This window comes from Falco peregrinus, chromosome 5 (genome assembly GCF_023634155.1).
Source record: "Falco peregrinus isolate bFalPer1 chromosome 5, bFalPer1.pri, whole genome shotgun sequence".
Lineage (NCBI taxonomy): Eukaryota > Metazoa > Chordata > Aves > Falconiformes > Falconidae > Falco > Falco peregrinus.
In genome coordinates this window covers 13198236-13212467 of record NC_073725.1, presented here as the reverse complement: position 1 = coordinate 13212467, position 14232 = coordinate 13198236, and the positions used below count along the sequence as shown (strand labels likewise).

General features: G+C 45.9%; 1 protein-coding gene across 2 annotated transcripts in view; it reads right to left on the bottom strand.

The window, feature by feature from the left end:
- Positions 1-5026: 5026 nt before the first annotated feature.
- TGFBR2 (transforming growth factor beta receptor 2) overlaps positions 5027-14232 on the bottom strand; it is a 130344-nt gene continuing 121138 nt past the window's right edge. For both annotated transcript variants that reach the window (XM_055804626.1, XM_055804625.1), the window contains exons 6-7: positions 10758-10885; positions 5027-7367 (exon numbers count right to left, since the gene is read on the bottom strand). In XM_055804626.1, coding sequence (XP_055660601.1) covers positions 7188-7367; positions 10758-10885 — 308 coding nt within the window. In that variant the 3' untranslated portion in view covers positions 5027-7187. The remainder of the gene's footprint in view (positions 7368-10757; positions 10886-14232) is intronic.

Below are 14232 nucleotides of genomic sequence, written 5' to 3'. Positions count from 1 at the left end.
TTGTGTTTTCTTCTACTGGATCCTTTCTCTGACAACCTTTAGTTCAGTTTCGTTGGATCAGAGATGTTTTTGTCGTTCCAGGCATGCATATATCCTGTATAAAAGGCTTTGCTCTTTCAAAAAGTAGTGTTTTGCTTTAAATGATTCTCAAACAATTGTTGCAATGATGCACTGAAAGAGCCCAGAGTAGGCCTTGTATTTTTATCTCAATCTCTGAAGCAACAGCCCTTGTCACTTCTGAGTCTTGGAAGGCATTTCATATACATTGCCAAATGATATATTCCCAATTTAATATCAATATTTTTATAATCTTATTTTACTGAGTAGTCGTAGCACAGGCAGCCTTGCTGGGTGAGCGCAGAGATCCTCTCAGCATTCGCATACGTGTTTGAGGAAGTCAACAGGTAAAGGCCCGCCTTTAGGAGCTAAACGTTTGCAGCCACAGACAGGCAGATGTTATCTCAGGGGAAGTTTATATTGTCTTCTGTTTGAGAACTAGAAAGACAATTTTCACTTTCAAAGGAAATCAGGAATTACATTAAATCAATACCTTCTGCAAAACATTTTCTAACCTTAAATGGATTCCCGCAAGGCTGAAACGTGAAGACTCAGGCGTAGTTCTAACAGAAGAAAGTCTGTTTCTGGAGCTCTTTGTACCAGCTGGAAAGTATTGGGCTTGGCCTTTGTCGGGGTGAGCTGGGGGGGGTGTGTGTGTGACGAGCTCCCCTTCTGCAGCTCACTGTACAGCTCCGATAACACATCCCGCATCCCACATTGCTCTCACTTATCCAAAATAATGTACTCGCCTAAACCCCACATGCAGCCAGCCAGAGGCTGAGGCACACCGCAAAAACCAGGACATCTCAAAGGTTTTTACGTTACACTGGCAGGTGACTGAGCTGCATGATGCAAAAAACCCTGTTGCAGCAGGGCTGTAAATGTTGTAGGGGTGTTTTCATTCCTGGCTTGGGGGGTGGGAGGGTGAGAGTCAAGGGTGGAGTCGGAGGGGTGATGCAAGTTGCTCGTGTGAATGACAAGCCAGTGGTGATGTGGTCATCCTGTCCTTCAGCAAACACAGAGGCCTCGGGCAGCCACTCAAACCGAAGCAGAAAGCCGCCAAGCCTGGCCAGAGACCTGACCGCCATCTCTGTGCAAGCTGGTTAGAAACACGTACGATGTGCGTTTCTTTCAGGCTTCGCTTCCTCTGCATCACTCCCACCCTAAATACGCAAAGTGGCGGTGTATTCAACAGGTGTGTGCGGTGGGTTTACTCAGGTGCCATTTCTGGAGGTGGGCAGACCCTAGCAGTCAGGATGGTCCCTGTAGGGGAGAGGAGGGGGCTGGGGCAGGAGCGGTAGGCAGGAAGAAGGGCATGGCTCTAGCCTGAGCAGAACCAATGGTGAGGTGCCCTGTGGGAGGTCATGCAGTGCTCAGCTCAACGCTTGAACCCAAATAGCTGATGCGGGTCCTGGTCTGAAACACAAACGCGGTAAGTTGCCTTCATGAGAGAAAGACCAGTGCCTTGACCCCAAACTGGAGGTAGGAGGAAGAGCATTGCACAGCCCCCGTTCAGGCACCTGAGGGTGCCTGGGAGGAGGAGAGGAGTGGTGGGGAGGAGATTTTGGTAGCTGGGGCTTGAAGCCGTGGAAGGGTGAAAAAAAGAAAGCAAACTGAATTGCTTTTTGTTGTTCTTCCTTGCTGCAGCAGAGGAGCAAGAGGTGTTTTCAGTGCTTTCAGCTGTGAGTGGTCCCTTGGGTGACACACATGAGCCTGCTAGCCTGGGAAGAAATGCCAGGGATCTTTGCTCTACCTGCCTTCTCATGGCAGCACATTTATGAACCAGACATCTCAGCAGTGGGAGTTCACTCACGCGGACTTGATCAGGTAACCATTTTATTTTTTAAGAATTTAGTTACGTAAATGCAGCTGTCTGAAGGGATTAGTTTATCACCATTATAACTGAGCAACTAATTCACAGCAGATAATTTATGAGCTGCCTTTTGCCTTTGTCTCTTCATGAAGTGATTAGATGGTGCTCAAAGTGTTCATCGGTCAAGAGTTTTAGATCTATTTCCTGGGCTTGGTCCTCCCAGAAGCCTCACAATTTGGCCGTATTTCAACAAACCACTGACTTTCTCCTCAGCTTTCTGCCCACGAGCAAGGCCTTTCAGCTGCTGGAGGTCAAAAATAGGTGAAAGCTGCAAACAGGTCTAGGCATGGTGAGGAAGTGTGGTCTGGACAGCCAAGCTGGGACACCATGGGCTCAGGCCAAATGGGTCTTGGGGGTCATGCTGGGAAATGTAATCCACTAGCACACAGGTGCCCAATCAAAAAAACAACCAAGCACCAAAATCCTGCAGTGAGGTGCATTACTTGTACTGATAGAGGAGGAGACTGGGATTTTTGGCACACACACACCCCCAGCAAGAGCCTCTGAACGTGCATATGGTGCGCACTGACTTGCATGAATATTTGCCAAGTAATAAGCAGCATGAACGCAGCCAAACTGCATTCAGGAACGAGCAGCAGACAGTCTGGAACAGAATTCACTCCATCTTCTTTGTGGCTGGAGGGAAAAATTGCCATAGGCAGCATTTTATTAAAAACATAATGCCAAAAAAAAGAAAAAAAAAAAAAAAGAAAGCAGGAGGGAGAGAAAGAGCTAAGGATCGGGAAATAAATTAATCAAGGTTTCTCTGGAAGCAAAGGAAGCCCTTGGGTCCCAGCACAGCTGGCTTGACAAGAGGACAATATTGCAGGTGCTCTACATGTGGCCCAGTTTGTTTCCAGGAGCGTTCAGAGCAATGATGTCTTAATTCCTTTCTCCCCTCCAACCCCCAGGAGCCAGGTCATGATTTTTTTTCTTCTTTTATCGTTCCTGTCTATTCCAGTAGCAGTTGCAAATACCCTAGAAGGGAGTGAAATCTCGATTGTGCTGGGAATTACATGAACTGGTAACATGGGCAGGCTGTGCAGGGAAACTTTGCCATCCAGTTTAGACCATTGCATAGTTCAGTAGTAAACCCAAGGATTGCCTTCTGCATTGCACAGCTGGAGCCTCCTTGCTGTGTACCCTGGTGATAAAATGCTGATTGGGATGCTAATTAAGAGCTGCTTACAGCAGGATGTTGAATACCATATTTAGGATGAGAAAGGTGGGCGAAAGTCTTAATTGAAAAAAATTATTAGAAGGATACGGTGTACTTTATTTCAAGGATATTTTGTATATCGAGACTGAAAGGTCTGGCATTTGCCTGCTACGTTTTCTTAAGCCGTTTCGTATTTGGTTTTGCAACACTTGCTTGCCTTGTTATGCCAAAAGGACTTGGGCTTTGAGCCGGTATAGACAGGATGTTGGGGCTTGAAGATCTTTGCAAGTACGTGGCCAGCGGTGGGGACTGGTGAGGGGTGGCCACTGCCATCAGCACACCAGCTGAGGCCGACCACAGTGACGCTAGGCTTGCCTTGGGCACAGCAGGGCGCTGCTGGAAACCACAGAAGTGTGGACAGTGCGGCTTTGGACGTCTGCAGGGAAGCTGAGAGCTGTTTTGTACCTGGTCTTCACTGAAGAAACAGGAGGGAAGGGAAGGCTGTGTCAGTAGTGCTTGCTGGGGAGGGAGTATCCTACCATCCCTCCGCGTTAGAGCGACTACAGCAAGGCTGGTGCGGGCACGTTGCCTTGCAGCTGGCGGGGTCCTGTCCTGACTGCACCCCCAGCAGCCCTGCAGCAAGGCTCCCTGCAGGCCCCTCTGGGGTGGCCCCAGGCAGCTGGTTTCACCTGGCTGCAGCATCCTCCCTGTGCGGTTGGATTTATAGTCTGGTAGCGTGGGGCAGAGGGGAGCTGGCTTGATGAAGGACATGGTCACCTGCAGCTGTCTGCTGGCGGGGGCACCTAGGCAGCGTCTCCTTCACAAAGCCCCTGTTTCTCCAAGTTTAGACTAAATGTGGCCACTGTTCTTTGCACCACAGCTGACATTGGCCGCCTGTGCTGCTTTGTTTGGAGCACCAGGTGCCCGGAGAGGCTGTGAGATCATTAGCTTTGAACATACGCAAAATTCAACAAGGTCTTGAGCAACCTGATCCAAGCTGCCTGTTTTGAACAGGACCCTGGGCCAGGTGACCAGCAAGCACAGTGCCTGCAGCAGAGACCCCTGCTAGCCTTACTTATTCTGCAGTTCTGCTCACCTCAAGAATGAAGACTTCTGGGTGCCTGTTTGGGGAATCCCCACGTAAAGGTTCAAAAGGAGGTATTCAGTGCAGCCAAGCATGAGCTCTGGTGGAGGTTTTGGCACCAAAATACGGTCCCTGAAAAAAAAATAATAATGGTGATACCTGGAGAGTTTCAGATGCCTACAGCAGGCACTGGAGGGCTGCATCCTGTGTAAAGGCTTAGATTCATCCTAAGTCCCACTTGAGGCAATTTGAGTGGGGGAAGAGGAAGGTACCTCACTCTTTGCTTGGGCTCCCACGGAAGACATGCAGAACACAAGCACCACATAAACAATTAATCATACAGTTCTCAGTGACACAGATTTAGCGGGCTGTCTTCTGGCTCACTTTAATACCAGCACTGAAACAACTGAAGTTTAACTACAGCCTTATCATAGAATCATTTAGTTTGGAAAAGACCTTTAAGACCAATGAGCCAACCATTAACCTAGCACTGCCAAATGCACCACTAAACCCAGTGCCTCATCTGTACTGAGAATTGAGCAGCCTAAAAGCTGGAGAACATCAGCTGTGAACCCTCTTCTCTCTCCCCACCCCTGAGACTAGTGACGGTTTTACACTGCAGGGGCTAATGCGCCAGCATGTTTGGGTGTCTGCTCGTGCTGTTCTGCTGAAGCGCTGGGTAGAGACCAGAAGAGTCATTAGCAAAACAGGACGCATGCAAAGACCATTGGACACCCCCAGCATGACATTCAGGCCTCTGGTGGCAAGGAATGGTCCTGAATCCTTTTAGGATAGGGTTTGTTTTAGAAAGAGCGGTCTCCCTATTCTGGATGCTCTAGAGATAAAAGACAAATGCAAGTTGGTGTTATTTTATTTGCTCCAATAAACATTTGCTTTATACAAAACAAAACAGACGAAAAAAACCCCCAAAACAGTTACAAAGCAAGTTAAGTGCTTCAAACTTGATATACAAGAGTATATATTGTTCACATTCCTATTTCATACATGATGTACAGGTGAAATATTCCTTAAAAGAATAAGAACATTCCTTTACATGTAGTAGTAAAAAAACCCCAAACGTAAAAGTGTCAGTATTGTCAGGAACTACCGGACGCCATTCCTTGCCGTTCAGCGTGGATGGAAGAGGAGGAAGGGGCGGGCGGTCCCTGCCCCCCGCCGCGGGCTGCCGAGGTGGCAGCAGCACCGCTGGAGGGCAGCAGCGCCGCTAGAGGGCAGCAGGCCCCGCCGCCAGGCCCAGCGCCCCCCGCACACCGCATTCGCCGAGTGCCGCGGTAGTCGCCGAGGTTTTCGCCCCGCGTTGTTTAAATATTTCTGAGTAGTTTGGTTAAAATGAAAGAAAAAAAAGGCAGATACAAACCCATTTCAAATAAAATATTTGTCATCTTAAATCTTAAGTCCTATTTGAGGAAGCGTGATTCCTATTGACTTACATGGCAACATCTTCTGGAGAAATAGCGATGTTCATCTGTCAAAGGTGTTTAATAAATTGCACCAGATACATCCGTACAGGGCTGGCTTGTGCCGGCTGAATTTCTAATTTCCAAGGCCTGCTTCCATGCCGTGGGGAAGAAAAAAGTGGAAAAATTGCCTCAAAACTCCTGAAGACAAAATTGTTAGCACTTACTGAACACATCGCTGCCATTTATATAGACCCAATGTGATGTGAACTATCTTATTAAACATTTGGAGAACTTCTGAAAGAATGTAAGCAATGTCTGAGGGCTCCTTTTGGAATAAATCTCCTTTCTTGGGGTTTGGGCTTATTTTCTGTTAATTGGTGACTTGCTGAGGGCAGAATATACCATTAACCTAATGCTACAGTGTTTTCCCTCACCTCCGAGGTCCGTTTGCAAGGAACTTTTCTCTAGAAAGCATGGAACAGAGTCAGACTGTGGTCTGTCAAGCAATTTGACATGCTGTACGGGGGGAAAAAAAAAAAAAAGAAAGAGTTTGTTCTTATAGCAACACAATCAAGGTAAAAGGAAGGGAAAAAAATAGTACTGCCTGCACTGAGAATGCACAGCAAATATAAAACATCTGCTTGGATTATTGCTGGCCCTGTTTTGTATGGTTTGGGGGTGGGAGGAGGAGAAACTCATCCTGCTGCTATTTTGCAACCTGCTTGCAAGCAGCATGAATTCAAAGCAATAAACATATAACATTAATAACCTCTGTATCAAAGCACACATGTGGAGGGACCAAAGTTCTTTGCGCTGCTGTTCTGGGACATTGTAAGGACACAGGGGTGAAGGTGAGAGGGCAAAGGCATCCCTGAACCTTCCAAAATGTGCTGCGGACAGGACCATATAGGTACAACTGCAAAGCCAAATTGGCCTGTCTGCTGTGAGACTGCTCCTGCAGCCGTGAACCGCAGGGCCACAGCCAGGTGCTTACAGCACATGCTTTGAAAGCCGTCTTCTTACCACCTCATACTCCCAGCTTTGGCAGATCGCTTAGGGCACAGTTGCTGGTGTCCTGCTATGCCAGTATCCCCAGGCTCCTTCCCTAAGGGCGAGTGATCTCCTGGAAGCACTTTTGAAAAAATTTTAACTCTTTTTCTTTTTTTTTTTTTTTTTTCCGAGCATGGCTGTGTATAGATATATAGAGATATATATATACATACACACACATTTTTTTTTAATATATATATATGTATATATATATTTATAATAGCAATTTCATAGTTATATACAGGCATTAATAAAGTGCATAATGTTATTGGCTATTTTCAAATCTCATTTCCTGAGGAAGTGCTAACATACATAGCTCCTCCTGTGACATGATGCCAGCAGCCAATGCTAGGGTATGACACTTACTCCCCAGCTTTTAATTCCCACGAATACATCTCCCCGTTCAGAGCTGGAGCCTAAAGGGAGTAGTGACAGCCTCAGTCCTCCAGGAAGCAAGTCAAGGCACCGATCGAGACTCCTTCCTTTGCAAGGTGAACGCGTCTAGGAGCGACTTCCCTCTGTTCTGGAGCTCTTGGGCACATGCTACTTGGCAGTGGTCACGGAGCCATCTTCAGGGATCTTCTCCTCTGAACAGCTTCTTCCCGAGAGCTTGTCATGGTGCTTGAGCTCGCTGAAGCGCTCCGCAACGCACTGTGCTGTGAGCCGCGCCTCGGGGTCGTGGTCCCAGCACTCAATGAGAGTTTCACACACCATCTGGATGCCCTGCAGAGAGCACAGAGAGCGGCCAGTCAGCGCCAGAGCCCACGTGTGGGTTGCCTTAGTGCCCTCTGAAGTTCAGGGGTTATTCACCTGTGTCCTGCGGGTGCTTTATGGGCTCTGCTGCTATGGTCACGGGGGGCATGCTTTTTTTTTTTTTTTTTTTTTTTTTAAGACACCCTACTACAACATTTTATGCCCTTTAGTTGGTACTATCATTTCTGAGCTTACGTTCTGACACTTTATAACAAGAAAAATGACACATTGGACTAGTGTTATAGAATCAAGTAGGGTTTTTTTCAATCAAGATGATCAGAATTCTTCTGTGTGACTTCCCACTCAATCCGTGCCTCTGACTGCCTGAATTCTGTTTGGGTTTTTCAAACAAAATTCTGACTGCCAGCAATATCAGGCCCTGCCTTAGCTCTTTATGAATTCCTTGCAGGCTAACTAAATCTATGGGCAAGTATGGGACACAGTCACACACCTGAACGCGTCACTCACAGATGTAACTATTTAACCTTCATTTCAGTACCGATGCACATGTTTAGAGGAGGAAAAAACAGCTGCATCTCTGTAATGCATTTTATAAACATGAGGTATTTGCCAGGAAATTGTGTGCTTTGCTTTATGACACTAAGAGCCCATTAAGTAGGATTTATCTTAAACTTCTTATTTAAAAAAATAACAGTTCACAACACTGCATTAATTGCATAATTTACCTAATTGGTGATGTTGACTGATGTCAATGTTAATAGCAGAACGTTATTGTCTGTATACAAATAACATTAGTTTTCTGCTGGCATTGAAATTACAAGCAGTAAATTAAATTAAATATTAAACATTAACTTGAAATCAATAGTGCAACAAATCTCATTAAGGGGAAAAAAATTGTAATATGTAAAACCATTCCAGAATTTTATCACGATGAATAATGAGTTCATTACAAAAACACGACTGCAGAGGAAGGAAATGAATATGGAATAGCCATTACAGTACGAACAACTTCTGTGGAGTTCAAAGCAGATCCTCAGCTGCTGCAAACTGTCACAGCCCTGCCGAAGCTGATGCATCACTGCATTTTAGATAGCGCAATGTGAAACGCTGAAGGGGTTCAGATGAAGGGAATTAAATCCACCTTCATTAAATGTCCTGTGGGTGTGCTATCAGGCATTCATTTCCTGCCTTAGACTCTTAGCTCCAACCCCGCTGGGGCCAGCTGTGCCCATCCCAGTGACATGCGAGCGCAGATGCACGGTCCCTCCAGTCGGCGGGGTGCCCCGCACTGGGGGCACACTGAGCGCTGGGTTTTACATAGGGAGGAAATCTCCAAAGTCGAATGCAGGACACCTAGGTCCAAATCTGCTGTTGTTTTACTCTCTATGTCAACCCAGAGGTGACAAAATTCACGGTGTATCTTAGAGCTCTACTCCAGTACCTTGAGCTGCAGCCCCCGCCCCCGCTCAGGCTTGCTGCTATGAGAGCAGCTGTGGGCCTGTGCTGGCTGTGCATGAAGCGAGCGCCCAGGCACCCCTCCAGGGCCTAACCAGCAGCATCGCGCGTTCCTGCTGCCACAGAGCGCAGTGCCTGCAGGAGCAGCCCTGTCCCAAACACGGAATCGCTGGGCCACCTGACGCTGCTCCAGGCCTGCTGTAAGCACCAATGACTTTTGCTTTTAGGGGCCTTCATCACCTTCTATTACATGTCAACCATCTGACTCTTCCCAAACGCAGGGCAGAAATATTTGCTGACCGCTTCTGCCTCTGCATTAGGGTGTGCAGTACCTTTCTTTCATATCCAGCAACAGACAGGTACTAAGTTAGATTTCTTTTTGCTCTTGAGAAAAACTCTCATTATCCTCAGGTTTGCTGACCACAGATCTTCCTGTTGTTTTTCTGTTTCCCTAAGCAGTTCTTTACCCTACCCTTCTTTAATTTTTTTCAAATGTGAGACCATGTCTTTTGAATATGCTGAGAAATGTTCTCACACTGTTCCTAATTTTACGCATTTTCTACTATGTAAATTTTTTCTACCATATGATCTGGCTCAGGATTCTTTTCTGCTTTGCTAACTGGGCTTTTCTAAAGTACCACATATGTATTACCAGTTTGGACTTCACTTTGCCTTTGTGGCAAACAACTGCGATCAACTCATGACCTCTTTCACTAGCTCGTCCACTATTTTATAAAATTTCTGCAACCAGTCCTTTTCTATAAAGATGAGCATTAGTATAATCTCTCCTTCCCAGCTCCACTTGTCATTTAGGAGAGGGTTGCATCTATGGCTCCTAAAAAGCGTCAAGGGCTTTTTAGTACTGGTGATACCAGATATCCAGGTGTCTCTCAAAATACAGCTTTCCTCCCCAGTTAAAGGCCCCTCCTTAATAACCCTACTCATCACAGATGACTACAGAAGGAGCAAGTCCCTGTGGTCCAGGAAGGGGCTGCACTCTGCTACGCTTATCAAGTGGCAGATGCATTGTTCTTGGTTGGAAAGATGATTGATTTTGGCCACTCACTTGACCTTTCTTAAGTAGGTGTTAGACTTGCGATTTTAACATCTCAACTGGAATGAAAAAGGGAGCGTTACATTGTTCCTGATGGAGATACTGGCTGATCTTGGTTGCCTGGGCTTTTATAAATGTTCACAATGCTTTCCTTTTGTCTGTAAAGACCACTCAACATATTTCATTGACAAGTGGAGCGACCAAGCCTCACTTCTCTGGTGTGATTCTCTACCGATGAAGCTGCTCAGAGCAAAGGTGAAGAAACACATGCCTTTAGCTTGTTTCCATTCAGCTTCATCTACTGAGAAATCTGCTGTAGCCTAGGAAGTGCAACCATGGTGCGGGTGCCTGGGGAAAGCTGACAGAGCGCTTCACGAAGTGCAAGGGAAATAGACTGCTAATGCGCAACCCGAACAAAACCAGACCGGCTTGGTGAAGACTCATTTCCTATTTTCTTAAACCTGTCAACAGCTGGGATACAACTGTGACTGGTTTCCATGATAAAATACTGAGATTTCTTTTCTCTGCTGAAGGGACCCCTGTGCAAAGTTGTTCTCTTTGACCTTTCAGAGCCTGCACACACTGTGATTTAAGGCCCTAATTATTCTGTGGCTGGCTGGATGATTGTCGGCTCTCAGGTTTCCACCCTGGTTGTTTTGATCACTTTTAGATTACACTGGTGGGCAACAGGAACCCAGGACTTTGGGGCAGGCATGGTGCAGAACGCTGTGGTGTCTGAACCACAGCAGCACCGGTGTCACTGCGTGACAGAGCCCTGATCTGTGCAAAAAGAGAGGTTCAGCCTGGTGGGCCAGGCACTGAGTTAAGGCTCAGGCTTCAGGCAGCAGCTAATTAGCTAATTGTGTAGCGCAGCTCCCAGGTGCTCTTACCTGATGGTTAAGCCAGGAGCTGGGGATCTCCGGTCGCCCTCTGTCTCTTAGGACATTGTCCTTCATGCTTTCCACACAGGGGTGTTCTCGCACTTTGGAGCCAAACGGGGGCTCGTACTCTTTCACTTCTGCCAAGAGAATAAGCAAACACAAGGGTATTCAGCTGGGCTGTGCTGGTGCCAAGTGTGAAGGGAGCTGGCTGTTCTCTGGAGGAGCTACTGATTAGCTACTCAGTACCACTGTTCTGCTTGACCAGCTCCAAACAAAGCAAAGCCAGTTGGCATTTGCAAAAATGTTGCAAATGTATTACTCCCACATTCCCCCCGCCTCCCTCTCCTAGCCAACTAAACAATTTTCATTTAAACCCTTTAGTACATAATCATATTAGCAACAGTCAGAGCAGCGGAGTAACCTGTAATAGTTTGTGAGCGTTTCAGTCTGTGCTGAGGCAAAACACACAGGAGCTTTAAGGTGAGTCTTGCTTGAGCCAGGCTTGCAAGAACTGGTTGCCCTTAGGTCCCCTGAGTCCACACACACTTACCAGGTGAAACAGAAAGCGAAATCTCTCTAGGTCATGATAGATGTTAACGTGCCAGATTGCTAGAAGGAAACAGTTGCTTGAAAAGGACAAAGATACAGTAAAAAGCAGTGATGGAAGCTGCCATGCTGCCCTTGTTTATTACTGATCCACATTCCTCTGTAGAAAGTAGTAGTCAGCTCTTATTTTAGGCCTCTTTCCCAAAATGGGTCAGGTTTTGGCCCATGATGCAGGGGGCACAGCTTCCTGAAGGGGCTGCTGCCATTCTAGTTTTTCTTTGCACGTTGCATATTTTCTTTACTTTTCTTTGGAGAGAGAAAGGAAAAGGCAGACATATGGGGCCTTTGGAGAAAACTCAAGAAATCTTTGCGAGCGGAAATATTATAGTAGATGCTGACACAGTGTAGAAAATGCTGTGGTTTCTTTGGGAACAGATGGAGACTTTACTCACAGGCCTAATGACTTGCTAGTATTAGATAAAGATTTATGAAGTTGGCCTGTTCTGCTGCCTCTTATTTCTTTCTAGGAATTAATTGAGGGCGAGAAAAACTGAAGTGTAATCTACAAGGCAGTCTGGAGAATGCATGTGAGTGCCCAGAAGATGTGTGAAGGGAGATGAACAAGATGGGAGAGACAGTACTGTTGCGTAATGTTACAACCAAAGTTCAAATGCAGCGTCCAGTGCAGCTCACTCCTGTCAAGGGGCATCTTACAGTAAAAAGAAGCTCTGAGAAGGGTGATAACAATGATTAAAAGCCCAGAAAAAATGGGAAGAACCTTTAAAGCTTAGCTTTGTTTACTTTGGGGAGAAATGTAAGGGGCCAAATGATGAGACACTAAAAATAACTAATGATCAAGGTAACACAGATCAGATCCTTGTGTCACATCTCATGATAAAAACAAGGTAGTATTGAACATAAATAAAAGGTGGACTTTTCTCCAAAACCTTAGAGTTAGGCTGTAGATCTCATTTCTACATAATGACCGTGATACGAAGACTTTATCAGGCTACAGGAAAAGAATTTCTATTGCTTTTAAAAAAATATAAATAGCCAAGTTACTATAACAAACATTTTGGAAGGGATATTGAATCTTATGCTTCAAATGTTCAGTGTTCAGAGATCCAGCTGCAAACAACTGCGTGTGCAGTACAGCAGAGCACCCCACAGATGCCTCCTGCAGAGCTCTCCTTCCTTCTCCTGAACCACCCGGTGCTGACCACTGTCCACACAACGCTCTGAAGGGTGGCTATAGTCCGGAAACACAACTGCTATCTTCTCATACGTTAATCACTTGAAGATTCAAGTGCCAAAGTCTGCTTTGCTTGCTTTCCTCTGCAAGAAGGCATACCAGTTTCACCCACACTAATCTGTTCTAGATTACTCAGCCAAAGTAAATTTACAAGACTTTTAGCCCTAGAAATTAATTGGGAAGTTGCCATCTTGCTGGTCAGACCTGGATTGCTATGCAACGGATGCGCAGTGATTACAAAGCAGATACCTCTACTTCCAAAGCTAACCAAATTATTAAAGTACGCTGGGAAAATTTAAATAGCATGACCTAGACGGCCATTTCTTACACCGTCTCCATCGGTCATGGTTTGATTGTGGCAGTGGTCATGGACACCAGCCATGGCTTCTGCAGTATGAGTCGTCTGAATGTCCAACAGAGGTAAGCTGGTGCTGCCCTGCTCCCTCTTGCTGAGCTTAATCCAAAGGCCAATTCAGGCTCATGAGACTGTTCAAGGGGGGGAGGGGAAAGCCTTTCCAGGGAATTGATAGGTCTGTAATACATTTTCTCTGTTTGAGGAATTCTTTCTCTGCTATGAGCAGTCCTCTTTCAAATATAAAGACTGAACAGATTTTTTTCAGTGGGGTTTTTTTTGGGTTGGTTTATTTTTTTTGTTTTAACGGTAAAGAGGAAATGAGGCCAGATGCCAATTCCCTGTAATGACTTTATAGAAATTCAGTTTTGCCTTCCCACAGTTTGAAAAGCATGCAGCATCTTCTTGCTATTTATTATCTTGCTTCTCTTTCCCTTCGAAAGAAAAGCCCCCTGAATCCTTTTGCAGTAAATCATCCTCATGCTGTGGAATCTCAGGTGTCAGACACATTTTGCAGTAATAGCTGGGGTTATTCATGGATCATGTTGACATGCTGCAGTAGATGTAACAGATGTCAATTTGAGGTAGGTTAAGATGTTTGTGCCTAGCTGCTTGTGCACGACTATGTACAGGATGCTGAATCTATTTTTCATGTCTTAGTTGTTTCTTCTGATTGTTTTTAGACTTGTCTGACACTAAAAATGACAACTGGCTGAAGTACCATAAATGCCTCAGGTACCATGAACTACAGCAACTTTAGTGTTCAGTAATGGCAGAGTTCCTTCAACTTTAACCTCCAGCATTTAATGTTTGTGGTTGTGAGCTACCTTGCACTAATAACTGCTGTACCTCTGGTTTCCTTTGACACTGGCCTGCCCATAAGTCTGAGAAAGGCTGGGACTGGATTCTTAGCCCCTAACAGAGACATTACTGAAAATCTGTTTGTTGTGCCTGGTGAATGCTTTGGAAAACTTGGCTGTGGGTTTCTCATGAAAAATACACCTCGCTTATGTGCTCTTTTTCTACTCTAAGCCCTTTGCACTGAAATTCTCTTCCCTTGGGTCAGAACAGCACACCCGCAGACCCTGTCGACACTCCCTCATGTGATCTGTCTTGCTGATTTCTCCCTTCTCATGCTGGGAGATGGAGGCTCATTTGCAGAATCAAAGCAGGAGTAAGGTGAAAGGCGGCCAGCAAAAATCAACCATGAAGCACAGCCCACAGCACTGGGCTTGTGTCTGGGAACTTTTAGGTCCTTTCAAAACACTCCTCCCTTCGGAGTTCACAAGAGGAGAGCCACAGAAGGGATAAATCAATTGATGGTGGAGCTACTG